Source organism: Strigops habroptila, chromosome 3 (genome assembly GCF_004027225.2).
Source record: "Strigops habroptila isolate Jane chromosome 3, bStrHab1.2.pri, whole genome shotgun sequence".
Taxonomy (NCBI): Eukaryota; Metazoa; Chordata; class Aves; order Psittaciformes; family Psittacidae; genus Strigops; species Strigops habroptila.
The window spans coordinates 50,671,490-50,685,442 of NC_044279.2; the positions used below are offsets into that span (position 1 = coordinate 50,671,490).

Consider the following 13,953-nt stretch of genomic DNA (forward strand, 5'->3'; position numbering starts at 1 on the left):
GAGACAGATATTCCACAGGAAAGGACACTGTCTACTTCATTCACTTCTTACGTTGCCTTCTGCAAAATACCTGATTTTGACAACCATTGGAGACAAATTACAGTATTAGATGGACCTCTTGCCTGATCCAGTCTATAATTCTTGTACTTCATGCTCTTCACTGTGAAGTGACGATGAATATTAACAGATTTTGTTTGGTTTGATCTTTAACAGTTACAGGAGGAATTCAGTGCGGAAGGGAATTTTCTGATTTTAACAGAAATGGCTACCAGTCATGTGCAGGTTCTTGTGGAATTCACTAAAAAACTACCAGGTATATGCAGTGTGCTGGGGCAAATTTTGTTATTGCAAAGTTTACATGCCTTTTGGTTGCCATTTGGTTATTGTTGTGTGTATTTTGAAGACTATATAAAAATTCCTCCTCCTCTGACACATATGCATTCTTCAGACATTGTCTAAAGAAAAAGAACTTCGAGGAACGATAAGTTGAATAATTCAGACTCTGCCACCTTGAGATGTGGCACTCTTTACCTATTGACAAAAAAAAAATAAATGCTCAGAGAAGGGTTGTGTCTCTAGAGAGATTTTATTTGTATATATCACTGCAATGACAAATAGTCTGGCTCTAAATTGCCACTAACATTTGCCAGACTGCTTCACTCGCTTTGCAGCCTTTCTAGCAAAGTCTCTAGGTCATGACATCCACTGAATTGTGAGTCCTAAACAAGAACTTCCCTAGTTGGTGGCACCAATATTTATGGTCCTTGCATGGTGTGTTATTGACAAGCACTGAAAACCTGAGTTAATCGTTAGTATTTTTTTAATGCCCAAGTTCATGTTACCTCAAGAGGTAACGCTGGGCATGGTACAGATTCCTTTTTATTAAGGAAGGTGCATTGTGATGTTTAGCTGTATGAAAACATTATTTTCCTTGCACTCCCATCATATGGACCCTTCCTCTGTGTGTTACAGGCTTGCTTCAAAGCCTAGCACTGCAGTTGTAACTATATTTTTTATACTAACTGGGATGCTGGCTTGCAGGAAATGAAGAAAGGAGGAGCTTCGTAATTGAATAATCTACTATTTTCAGTGTTGACAGGATAGATCTTGCAGGATTTATCACTTTTTTTGTTTCGTTATCTGCTTTATCTTTCGCACTTCCTCATAGCATCAGGGGGTGGGTATAAAGTGGGCACCTGCATTGGCAAGTATGAGGAAAGTTTCTGATGATCTTTAGTTTCCCCTTCTTCAGAGGAGCAGATGTATATTCACACAAGTCACCAAATTTGTCCTGATTTCTTCAGTGGGTTTTAGAGTCTCTTCCCTCCAAAATAGGAAATACATATTTAAAACACAGCAGGAAACCTCTATGTAAAACAGTATATTAGTCCAAAGGCAAGACGAAATATTTAAAAATAGATGCTTCAAAGGCTTTTGTCGCCAGAGCATGGAAAGAACTGAAAGCAGCACAGCAGTGGGAAGTAATATAGAAAGCTCTGGTGGAAAGATGACAGAAGATGTTAGGGATCTGCATCAGGCTAGACAAAATTCCCACATTGGTTATGCTATGCCACTAGACTTCGCTTGTCATGTTCCTCTCAAAGTACTATGAACACTGAAACACAAGTCTAATTCTCATAAACTTTGTTGAGGTCCAAATCTGTGTCATTTTCCGGAATCTGGGTTTCAATTTCCCAACCATTTGGCAATCCTACTGACATCAACATTGAGATTATACAGATGTGTAGCACCTCACATGCAAGAACTTCAGGATGGATAGCATGGGGGATTTTTCTGTTGCTGCCTTTCTTATCTCCAACATTTCCCCAGGCTTCCAAACCCTTGACCATGAAGATCAGATTGCTTTGCTGAAGGGCTCAGCAGTAGAAGCTATGTTCCTCCGTTCAGCTGAGATCTTCAGCAGGAAACTTCCTACAGGACATACTGTCCTTTTAGAAGAAAGAATTCGCAATAGTGGTAAGTATCTTGTTTAACGAGGGAAAAACAAGCCACACCATTGTACGCCTGAGTCAGTAGTTTGCCCTTAGAAACCTAGTAAAATTGTTTATTAGCACTGAAACAGGTTTATCTGAATGGTGTTCTTTATATTAACTAGAACAAATCTAACTCAGCCTTGAGGCTAAAGGTCGTTAAGTAAAGGTTTATTTACAAATACATTGCAAGTATTACAAATAACACTGTATCAAACCCAGTGCAAGTCTCCAATGATAACAATGAAAGAACAATGATGAAGAAATACTGTAATTTCAATTTATTCACATAAAATAGCAATATTTATGCTTTCAAAGGTAATCCTTATGAGAAGGAAAGAAAAAAAAGATTTTAAGGTGTTACCGAACATGACTGAAGGGAATCACCTGTTCTTAGGGTCATTTTGGTAAAATTGAATCACTGCACACAGTGCATAGAAGAATTATAAATGTGGCATATTGTCAGTATGTTTTCTACTTCTTAAGGTACATCAAAGGCTCAGTGGCTATGATAAATTCTTCTGGTTCTGGACATAAATTTTTATAATTATGAAAGGCCAAACGGGGCTGGATATGGTTTGTTCCTTAAAGCAGGCAAAGCGGTGTATTCTCTGTGCTCCACTGATGCAATACTGAATGTTTTGCCTTCTTTATGTATTGACCTGCAAACTTTATCCAATCCATAGCTACCTATCATTCAAACTTCAGATGTAGCAACAATTCTGAATCAAAGAGTCTGTCTATAGCTTATGGCCTTCCTTTTTAATGGTCATAAGGAGAAGACACAAGAACATTAAACCTCAAGAGTAGAAATGGGCTTGAACTCATTTCTGAAACTCTAAAAATCAGTGACGTGAAGATACTACTGATGTATGTAAAATTAGGCCAATACTTCTATATTTAAAACCTGAAAAGGAATCTTGAGAATAACGCTCTTGCTGAATGTATATATTTGATTTGGCTTAACATACTAATTTCTAAGTTTCTCTTTTATATATTTTTTAATATTTCTTTCATTTTGATTTATTATAAGAGGCTATTGTTTCATGTATTGGAAATGGTGACTTCCAGAGTGATATGAATGGCTTCTGATCCAGAATCTGCAGGCAGAGAAGTATGCCAAGAAGGCCAGAAAAATTTCCTGGAAACTGTAATGAGTTGTCATGGATCCAAATGTCTTCATTAAGAGATTTTCTTTTGGATTATAACCTAAATTGTTGATAAAAATAGGTCTTAGAGAAATGAATCCATATGAATACATAATTACTGAAAGCTTCTCTAATCTATACAATGAATGTCACTCTTCTTGCTCAAGGTGTCAACTGTTCATAAAAAAATAGAAGTAGGAAATACTTCGATCCAGAACATTACAAAAGCCATTATGTCATACCAATAATTTTCATCTTAGTCAGACTTTTAAAATAGCTTGTTAATTCTCTGTAACTTTTGAGTCCAGATGAGATGTATTATTATTTTTCGCAAGTTTTCACTAGAATTAAAGGTAGCATTTCATATAATAACATGACTACGTGGAATATGACACTGTATCATGCAGTAATATTATTTACCTGTCATGCAACAGATTAAAAAAATAGCATTTTGTGTAGAAGAAAATTTTAACACAAGTAACAATTGTACATTTGGTATTATTTATTCCAAAGGAAGATTTCCTGCAATTCTTTTTTTTTCTGTGGGAAAAAAAACCCCTCTAAGGTAAATTAAACATGAGTTCTGGATCAGAAGAAAACCTGGGTTGAATAGTTCCCAAGCAATGAAACACAGTCACTTTTTTAGTGTGCATGTATACAAATATATATCTTATCACTCTTGTAAAAGGCACTCTAAAACATCTTCCCTCAAGCCAGGGTCAAGTTGGAAACATAAGAAGAAATACTGTTGCTAGATTTCTCCCAGCCTATACTACAGGAGGATAATATATTATCCAGCTTCCTTGCTTCTGGCTGCATTCTTTCCTTCCATTAATAGCCAGAATACGGGACAATATCCTTTCCCATGTATTTAATTTCTCTGCTTTGTGCAAATTCAAGCCTACTTAAAACACATTTTCCTTGGCTGCACTTCATAGGGCTGTGACAGTAAACAACAAATGCAGTTTGTAAATCTCTGTGGCAGTGTTAATTTAACTGCTGCTACTGATGCTATTTAACTGTTAGTGCTACTGCATTGGCCCAGAAGTCACTCAAAATTTTCAGAGTCTCTCATTTTGGACTGGCATTGCTGCATGCTGGAGTATATCTGTCAACCTGGCAATGTCCCTTGCATGAAAGGCTTAAATGTGTTTTTTAAACACCCATCTGCCTGTGTTTTCAGTACTGGTAACTGCCTGTCAGTTAGCGGTATTGCTCCCTTTGCACCGAAAATGCAAGTAGATTGGTTTATAAAAGGAAGGATTTTTACTAGGTAGGTTTGACTCTTTCATGCTTCCCAAGTGTATTTCTCAGCGTTCACTGAATTTTCATAGGAATCCTGTTCATCATCACACAAGCTACCAGAGTTTTTTGTTTTAAGAGCCCTCATTGGTGCAATTTTTCTGTGCATTTTGTCTTAGCTTAAGGTAAATTCCAGAATTATACAATCAGGCAAATCAAATAATTTCAAATTGTTTAAAAAATATGAATACCAAAACAGATTCTTTTTGTGGTTTAAATCCTGGTCATTTTCAGGTGTCCTGAGTTTAAACAAAAGAAAGGTATCCAAATTATTCTGTTATCATTGCTTATACATACAGCTTTCAAAAATATTAAATACGCACTTCATGCCTCTGCATGTCATAGGGCTCTAGGTTGAATAATAGCCTGTACCAACTGTGATACTACGGTAGAAACTTCAGCAGCCTCTTGCAGCCTTAACCACTAAGGACAAATGTTACTAAAAGCTGCAGCTGGCCCTTACCATGTTATAGACTGGTCCAAGAGCTAAGACTGGCCAGAAAAGATTAATCCCAAGATAAAGAAGAAAACCCTAAATGCAGCAAACTGAAACGCCCTGAAATGACAATAGAGAGCAGCAGAGGAAATGCAGTGACAGTTGAGTGAGAGTTTAGAAAATAAATTTATAGGTAATGAATAGCTTTTAGTGAGGTCCTAAACACTGTCAGGCCATCAGCCATATATTATTTCTGTTAGTCAGATCTTCTGTCCACATATTTTTAGGTGCAGACATATGTCTGAATGTCACATAAGACCTATTGTCAAGCCTTGATGTCTGTATCCATAAAATCAGGGAGGACAGTGCAGATGACATCCTGCCTAAAAGTCACAAGCTGTCCAGACTTTTGTCACCTGCCACCATGTCACTTTGAAGCTGCTCTCACCTATTAATATTTATGCCTTCTCCAGTCTGTTTTTATAGAATGGATTTTTTTTTTTTTCCCTTTCTTTTCTGATAAAGAAGCCAGAGATCTGGTGATGATGACCTTTGAGCATTAGCAAAATTCATTTTTATTCTCATGCTGATGAGGTGTATTTTTATTTCTTAGCTTGAGCATATTGCTCAAGTCCTGGTTCATCTCAGGGACTGCCTTTTTCTGTGCTCTGGTGGTCTGCCTTCATAAAGTGTTGTGGAAATTCTTTCATTAGCTTTCATTAGCTCCTGAGACTGGGATCCTCTTCTACTCACTTTAATACTGGGACTTAATGAGAAATACAGACATTTTATTTAATGTTAATGAGAGCTTATGCCACTTACTCATCTTGATGCTTCACTACGCATATACCATGTTGTGACTGATTGACTCATTCTGTGAAAGGCTGACATCCTAGTAATTTAATACTTAGTTTCTTTGTGTTATTTTGAAAGCAAACTATCCCCATTATTGAGCCGTACATTATTTTTAAAAGCGGTGCTGAGACACTGTTTTCTCAGAGAGCATTTATAGTTTTTATTCCTACAATATAGTTTTCAGCAGTCATGAAGAGACACAGATCTTTATTTCATCATTTTATTCTATAAAGCAGTTCTATTAATTTCAGTACTGGGGAATAAGATACTATCTAATATGAACAGAAACAGAAGAATCTGGATCCAAATTTTCAGTTAGCAGCAGGACACCTGACACACATAGTGAAATATACTTTTGTCTTCCTGGATGGGTTACAAGTGCTGAAGAACAGTCAGATCCAAGGAATATAAGAAAAAGCCACAATTTCAGAGCGTTGGCAAGAGGTCCCCTTTTGCCCTTGAATGTGATATACAAAGTTCCCGTTTATTTGGACAAGAGGCTCCTGCAACCAAAGGCAAAATCTGGAACCAGAACAGTGGAGACCTAATCACTTCTGTTGACTTTCGCTTTTATTATTTTATTATTAGTACTGAGTAACAGTAGTGCTTCAAAACCCCATTGTGCTGAAGTGTGTGCAAAAAACCAAAATGGAGTTATCTTCACTGCCAAGTCCGAAGTGTCTAACGCACCAAATGGTCACATGCATCCACGTGGAAGGAGACATCATCCTGTAACCTGACCCAAAACTAGCACACTGCCCCAAATATTTAGAAATTAGGAACACTTTCAATTGCAGAGTACAGGAAAGAACTTTTCTGTTTGCATACAGTCTTGCACAAACTACCACACTGAGTTATCCAGTGCCATGTTCCTGAATTACTAATGAAGTTGCTAAAAGTGTTTAAATCATATCTACAGAGTTAATTTATACCCATAAAAACAAGAACAGATGTCAGGGGATCCAATCTCTTCCACATAAGCGTACTGCTGCAGGCCAAAATCTTAGTTAGACTTGACCTGTGAAGTCTAGCTCAAGGCAGTGCAGGTGCTGCCGCTGTGTGCTAGACCGCACTTTGCTCCTGACTGCAGCCACCCAGGCCACCGCCAAAGGGTGGTGTGTGACAGTGTGGCAATGCCACTTGCATCCTCCTTGCAGGTCTGGTTTGTTTGTTGTTTGTTCTTTTTTTAACTGAGGATTCTTTGCTTTCAGTGATGGCTGCACAGTGGTCCTACTGATTGCTTTTGAGAAGGTGGGGTTTTTCTATCCTGATTGTGAGTTCTTGGCACATGCTAACCTCTCATTTAAGTTGGGCATTTAATCTCTACAAGATGATGACAAAAGAAAGGTCAAGTGCAGATGCTCTTGTGTATCTTCTCTACTGGCTCGACTTTCCCCTTTTTGACTCTCAGCATCAATAGGGTGAATTTGGTCAGTGTTCAAAGGGCTACTGATGCATTTCAACAGCTTAGCAGGGAGAGCTCATAAGCTGGTGAGAAAGCAGTTCTGGTAGGTGAAACACTGTGAAAGATAAGATGTAATTTTGTAAGTAATTAATATATTTTATTTTCATAAAACAACCCTTGGTTTCATATCCACTGGCACCTCCATGTTTATCAAGAAAAAAAGATCTCTATATCCATATTAATCACACAGTGCTAGTTACTGTTAATTAGTAATTACTCTCAAGCTTTCTTCTTGCAATAGATTAATCTACTCAGTTTTACTGAACAGCCAAAATAGAAGAGAGAATGCTGTCTCCAAAAGCTGGCAATACTGACTCAATATCACAGTAAAAACATTTATTTCAGGACTACATTAACCAGATAATTATTTACAGCCTGCAACTGCAAACCTTATGAAAGCAACAGTCACCTTCAGTGAGAAATCGTAGGAACAAAACCCTAAAAAAGGCAAGGTCTAAACCAATGCTCTGTCATGCTACGGACAGGAATGAAATTGTGCAAGAAGTGGTACTGAATTAATAATGCTCATGGGATTAAATCTGCTTCAGACTAATGCTGCAAGTACGCAGTAAAGCTAGTACTTCCCATTGACTACGCTGAGGTTTACAGCAAATTCTGCATCAACATAGTGAAATCAATCAAATGAATTGCAGTATCTTCTGCAGATGATAAGAGTTAGGCTGGTGGTTAGGTAGAAATTCATGTCATTCAGAATGATGCACACTGCAACGTGAAGGAGGAGCATGTTCTCATTGCTGTAATGCTGCATGAAACAAAGTTTGGAAACCTTTTAGCAAAAAGTTAAGAAGGAAGCACTGTTAACACTGACCAGGAAGCTCTGCCTAGCTGACACAGTACTCCGCAGGGCTCTTGTCTGATCTAAATAAAGAGGGTTAGACACGGTTAACTTTTTTGTTCACAGTAAGGCCAGGAATATAACTTTATCTATTCGGTTATTTTTTTCCACTTCTGCAGTGTGATTTGTAACAATGATATTTGAAAAGTCATAGAATTCATTTTTCCTCTAGCCTTTCCAGTTATGAGCACCAAATCACTTTTAATTCTTTTTCTAATAACCTGAATTGAAGTGACAACATCTTGTATAGTAGATAAGGGGGGGGAGGAAAAAAGCAAGAACTATAAACATCTGTTTCCTGCTTTTTTGCTTTTTGGTGTAGCTCATTAAATCCAAACTGAAGCGGTTTCAGTCATATTAGAAAACAGCCCCCTCTTGTGGTGGAACAGTGGTTTGTGGAACGTGCATACCAGATGATGAAGTAACAGGGAAAATCCCACACAGATGAAATGAGAGCAAAACTAGTAAGCAAGAAAAAAATCCACTACCCTAGTCTCAAAATTGCTCATTTTGCATGGTTTCATTCATAATTGTCCTGTAACATATTTCTGTTTAAAGATTTCAAAGTTCTGTTCTCTTTAGTAAATCAGTTGCATTGTTGAAACATTCCTTTTCACTCCTTTTCACTCCTTTTCACCTCTTCTGTTTTATTTCTCTCTTTGGAGTACAGTAATCCAGAGAGAAGTTCTCTGCTGTAATTTCATTTGCTTCCACATCTATACTAATTTTTTTGCTTCACTCATTCATGCTTTATTTTCTTAATGTTTGATTATAAGCTTTCTGGGCAAAGGATTGTTTTACTGCATGCTTATACAATGCCCGCACCAGTGAGGACCTGAATTAGTCATTCTATGACCTGTTCACCACCATCATTTTCATCTCACTTCTGCTATATTGACATCAGGACCTGAAGAGCTTTGCAGTCAGCAAAACAATAAATTCATCCAGCTGAAAACTAACCTCCCCCCACCCCCCCCAAAAAAAGGAGGGGGGGGGGTGAAAAATCAAACTATGAATATGCGAAACAAATGATGGGAGTCTTAGTCACAACTCACTTCCTTCCATTTCTTATCTGCTGCCAAGATGATCATGCCCAGTGGCATGATACCTTGCACAGACTCCTAAAAATATCCACTTTGTCTTGGACTTTTCTCATGTCATTGCTGAGCTACTCACTTCCATGAAAAAAAAATCATTTGCTCTGCTTTAGGGCTCAGCTAGGTGGGTTTTTTTTCCCTGTTTCTAGATTTATGTGAACTTTAAGACTTTGGTGTGTCACACGTATGTGTTCCTTACATACGTCACATTGTAAGGAGCTTAGCACTTATGTCTGCCTGAGAGAGACAGGCGGTTCCCCTAAAGTTAGCAATAACAAGTGTTTAAAATTTTAAATACTTCATGCTGATGACTAACAACATAAACCTCGTAGAACATTAGATGACTGTGCTATTGTTTGCTCTGTATAAAGCTCCAGATGTGTTACTAACTTCCACAGGATGAGCTGACCCGCATCATATATGCCTGCTTAACTGACTTAGACTCTTCTCAACAGTATTGAACTTGTTATAAAACCCAGATTTGTGGCTTGTAATTTGACATGAACATAGGTTGCTTATGTCACATGTTAAACACATCATCGAGCCACAAAATAAACCACACCCTGCAATACCATACTTTCACTGTTGGGACACATAACTATTCCACTGCCTGAAGTAAGTTCTCACTGTCAAAGCAAAATATGACTGTTTCATATTAAGTCAAGTTAAGTCAAGTGACTTTATGTTTCCTTTCCTTGAGTTCCACCTGCTGAGTTTCATTTTGAATCTCCCCTACTGGAGGAACTCCAAACCTCACCAGTCTGGGACTTCAGCTTTGTGTTTTATACAACACTCAAAACCGCATTATTTCATGTGGTTTCCACACCAAGTTATAAAGGCTCCTCCTAGAACAGTTCAAAATTAAAAGTAAAATTGCAAGAAATCCTATGGCCCTCATCTGTGAGAACGGAGGAGGTTTCCATCCTTTCAGCCAAGGAAGGCCAAAAGGCTCTTGCTGCAGAACCACTGGTTTGGATGTCTACACCCCATTGGTGCCACTGCTTCAGAGCTGCAAGCAGCCATTGCCAACGGTCTAGTGGCTGTTCTGAGTGACTTACACACAGCATTAAAAAAAAAAAAAATAATTGATGTCACAGGACCTACTTCTCTTTTACACCAAAAAGCAGAACGGAGTACATCTGTAATTTAAGGCTAAGAACGAACATCGTGACTTGATGACAAAGTCAGTAAGGGGAAGCCCCATCAGCATGCCCCAGTTTGGTAACCCCAAAGGGTTTCACTGATGGGAGGAGAATCACATGATCCCATCCTTAAATTGGGCTAGGTTTTATTTATGGCCCTGTACTTTATAACACACTAGTTTACACTTTAAGGTAGTAGCAGTTGCAAGCAAGTTGATCTGGGACTACAGGTAATCCTAGACCTAGCTAAAGTTTCAGGCTACATAAAAGGAGCAATTAAGTCTCTTTATGGAAACGACTGAAGCAACTGCCCAAGGCAGTCAGCTGTAGAGTTGGACTAGAATTAAACCATACACCCTGAGATGTTTACATATAACTAATGTAAAGATAGGAAGCATGGGGACTGTTTCACAAACTGCATCCTGGAAACAGAAGACAGCTAGAAAATCAGCAGACAGCAAGAAAACCACCTATGAGGCTTGCCCTGAAGAGCTAGATGGACAAACCTGTAGAGGAAAAGGAATTGCTTGAAAGAGAGACTTTGAAACCAAGTGAAATTTCCAGTGCTTGCCTGTTTCTACTCTGAACTGCAAAAAAAGGATGTACTTGCCGTTTTGTAACTGTCTTGCAACAGCCCTCATTTGTGTAGTAAATTTTCCCCACCAAGACAGCCAAGGCTTCAAGTACTAAATAATTGCTCTGTGGTAATAACCCAGATTATTTCAATAATTTCAAAATATTTTTTTTTTTCCCCTCTCACAGGTATCTCAGCTGAATTCATAACTCCCATGTTTAATTTTTATAAAAGCATTGGAGAGTTGAAGATGACACCGGAAGAATACGCACTGCTCACAGCCATAGTTATCTTGTCTCCAGGTAACTTCTCATCCAGAATTAAATATTAGTGGTTTGGGAAAGAAAGAAAGAAGAGTGTGACCTGAGACTTGTAAAATATTACATTCTACATAGCATAAGTGACCATACATGCTTATTCAGTATATTCAGTTGTTAAACCAGGAAACAAGCACACAAATCCAAGCTTCAAATGTCCTGCTACACCATCTGGTTTTGCATAGAAATCAAAAAGGTGCTTAAGTGCCATGCTTAAAAAAAATACTGGTATCTCTTTACTGCATACCATGACAGGCTTCTTCCTTCAGAAAATCCCAGATGTGGTTACATGCACACCACATTGTGGAATGTCACCATTTTTTAAAGGGAAATTGGGAAGCTCTGTAGCTTAGAATAGAGAATAGCGATGAAGGTCTTCAGCCTCTATCGAACAAACACTAGGTGTCAAGAGCAGGACGGTAGCAAGCTGGCCTCTCGACCATACAGTGTTGGAAACTGACATTTAAGAAGTGTCAGCACAATAGCATCTCAGCCCTGATTACAGGCTTTGCTGTAAAAACTAATTCTTTGACAACACAAAACTAATCAGCTCTACCTATGAAACATGGAGGAATTGTATAGTGACTCAAACAAATTGACTGTCATAAGAATGGGAGAAGCCGATGCCTCAGGACAAAAGACAGACACTGAGGTTTCCAAACCAGGTTTCACAGAAGATGGGATGGTGAAGCAATTCCATTGCTGTTTGAGTCAGTGTGGCTCAGGAAATTTTTTTTCATCAAAAATTTCAGTTCCTCCCTCTCCAAATACCCGAACACACACAAATCAGCAAAATAAAAGAACAATTTCTAATAAAGAAGTTTCACCAGAGGAAGAAGATGTTTGATTTTCCCTGGTGACCAGCATGTACACTTTTGTCTACTGGCCAAATTCCCCAGCTGTACTACACCTCCAAGAACTTATGCCATGCTGCTCAGTTGCTGCAATGCATTGCAGGACGTACTCAGCTGCAGAACTGCACTGGGAGATGACAATTCAACCCCAAAGAAACATTTCTGAGTTAAAACTCTTCGGTTTTTGACAAAGTTGAAAGTGTTCCCTAGCTAGAAGTGGGCAGTTTACGTGAAAACCCCAAACCTTAAAAACAATCTTAACTATTTTTATTACCCTTTAATTTGAATATAAATATTCTGTGTGAACATCGGTACCCAGTGTAAATACAGGAATATTTTTATATTCATTTACCAGTGTAAATATTTATATTGTATCAGAGCATATATTTGCTAATTACTTCTTTCCTTTTAAAACCATAACCAGATCGACAATACATAAGGGACAGGGAGTCCGTGGAAAGGCTTCAAGAACCACTGCTGGATATACTACAGAAATTCTGCAAACTTCACCACCCAGATAACCCTCAACACTTTGCTTGTCTTCTGGGCCGTCTGACAGAATTACGGACATTTAACCATCATCACGCAGAGATGCTGATGTCATGGAGAGTGAATGATCACAAATTCACACCTCTGCTCTGTGAGGTCTGGGATGTGCAGTGATGGATACTTTTATTTTAGGAGAAGTATCTTTTTAAAGGACCACATAGCGTTTATTTTCGTAGAAAGATATCCCACCGTACATTAAATTTTCTTTACTGCATTTTTATAGAAACATGCCATGGATTCATAAAAGTAATTTTGTTCACTGTACACAGAATATTGCATAGCTTTCAGAGCTTCATACGTAAGCACAACTTTCTCTGTATTTATATTCTCTGATCAGAAAGAGTCCACCAGCTCTTCAGAGGAACCCTGGTAATTCCTGCTGCAATTAAGCTGATTGGAGTTACAGTTCCTCTTGATGAATGGGGATAGCAGGTTTCCATTCATATTTTTTCATTGCAGTGTTTTTGTGCTTGGCCTCCACTATATTCCAGATACTTACTTAATAAACCAGCTGAAATGGTTAATGCCAGTCATTTACTGTTCAACTGTGAAATGTGTTCATGTAAGATGTGCAAGATGTTATTTCTCCATAAGATGAAAAATGATGTAATGGAGAAAAGCCACATACACACACAAAGAAACCCCAAACAACCTTCTCATGATATAAACGTGTAACTTCATTTCAATTATTATTTCAAAGTAAAAATTATACAGTATGTAAACTTTGTTAAAGTGCACCACAGGTTATTTTGCTTTAAGACTTTGATTGTTGGCGATTAGTGGCTCTGAACAATACCATCACCAACATCCCCAAACCAGGTAAGCGGTCTGAGTGCTGTGAGAGGCTGCAGGCAGGGTGGGTGGTTTCCTTGTGCCTGGCTCCGCTCGCAGAAACCCAGCTGGCTGGCATACTGGTGACCGTCCCCTCCTCCAAACGGTGGCCCTGCGCTGCCGGCACTGCGAGCTGCACGGTCAGGCGTTGGGCGCAGAAACAGCTCTTCGCCCTGCTGCCAAAAGGGCTCTCCGGATGCAAGCTCCCCCGCGGGCCGGCGCTTCCCCTGACCGCGGCGCAGCCAGCACCCTGCTCCCGCCACCCGTGACTAAGACCGCCACCCGGGGGAGCAGAGCTGCTTTCGAAGGCGGCTGGTGACATAAGGAGGGGACGCTGAGGCCAGTGATTTCACCACAGCTGGAGCGGCCGGTGGGCGGGAGGACCATCTGCCGCAGCGCCCGAGACAGCAGCCCTCCGGCCGTGCCGCTGCAGCGGGTGGGGCACCGACGCCTGAACCGGCCTCCGGGGAGGGGCTGACAGGGGGCCCTGGCTGCTAGCGGAGCCGTGACCTTCCGCCTCCCACCGCCTCCCACCG

At 39.4% G+C, this 13,953-nt stretch overlaps 1 protein-coding gene across 5 annotated transcripts in view; it reads left to right on the forward strand.

Moving 5' to 3' along the window:
- Positions 1–13,300, forward strand: part of NR1H4 (nuclear receptor subfamily 1 group H member 4) — a 39,873-nt gene extending 26,573 nt beyond the window's left edge. For all 5 annotated transcript variants that reach the window (XM_030478479.1, XM_030478482.1, XM_030478481.1 and 2 more), the window contains 4 exons: positions 214–313; positions 1,831–1,977; positions 11,055–11,168; positions 12,462–13,300. In XM_030478479.1, coding sequence (XP_030334339.1) covers positions 214–313; positions 1,831–1,977; positions 11,055–11,168; positions 12,462–12,700 — 600 coding nt within the window. In that variant the 3' untranslated portion in view covers positions 12,701–13,300. The remainder of the gene's footprint in view (positions 1–213; positions 314–1,830; positions 1,978–11,054; positions 11,169–12,461) is intronic.
- The last annotated feature ends 653 nt before the right edge of the window (positions 13,301–13,953 follow it).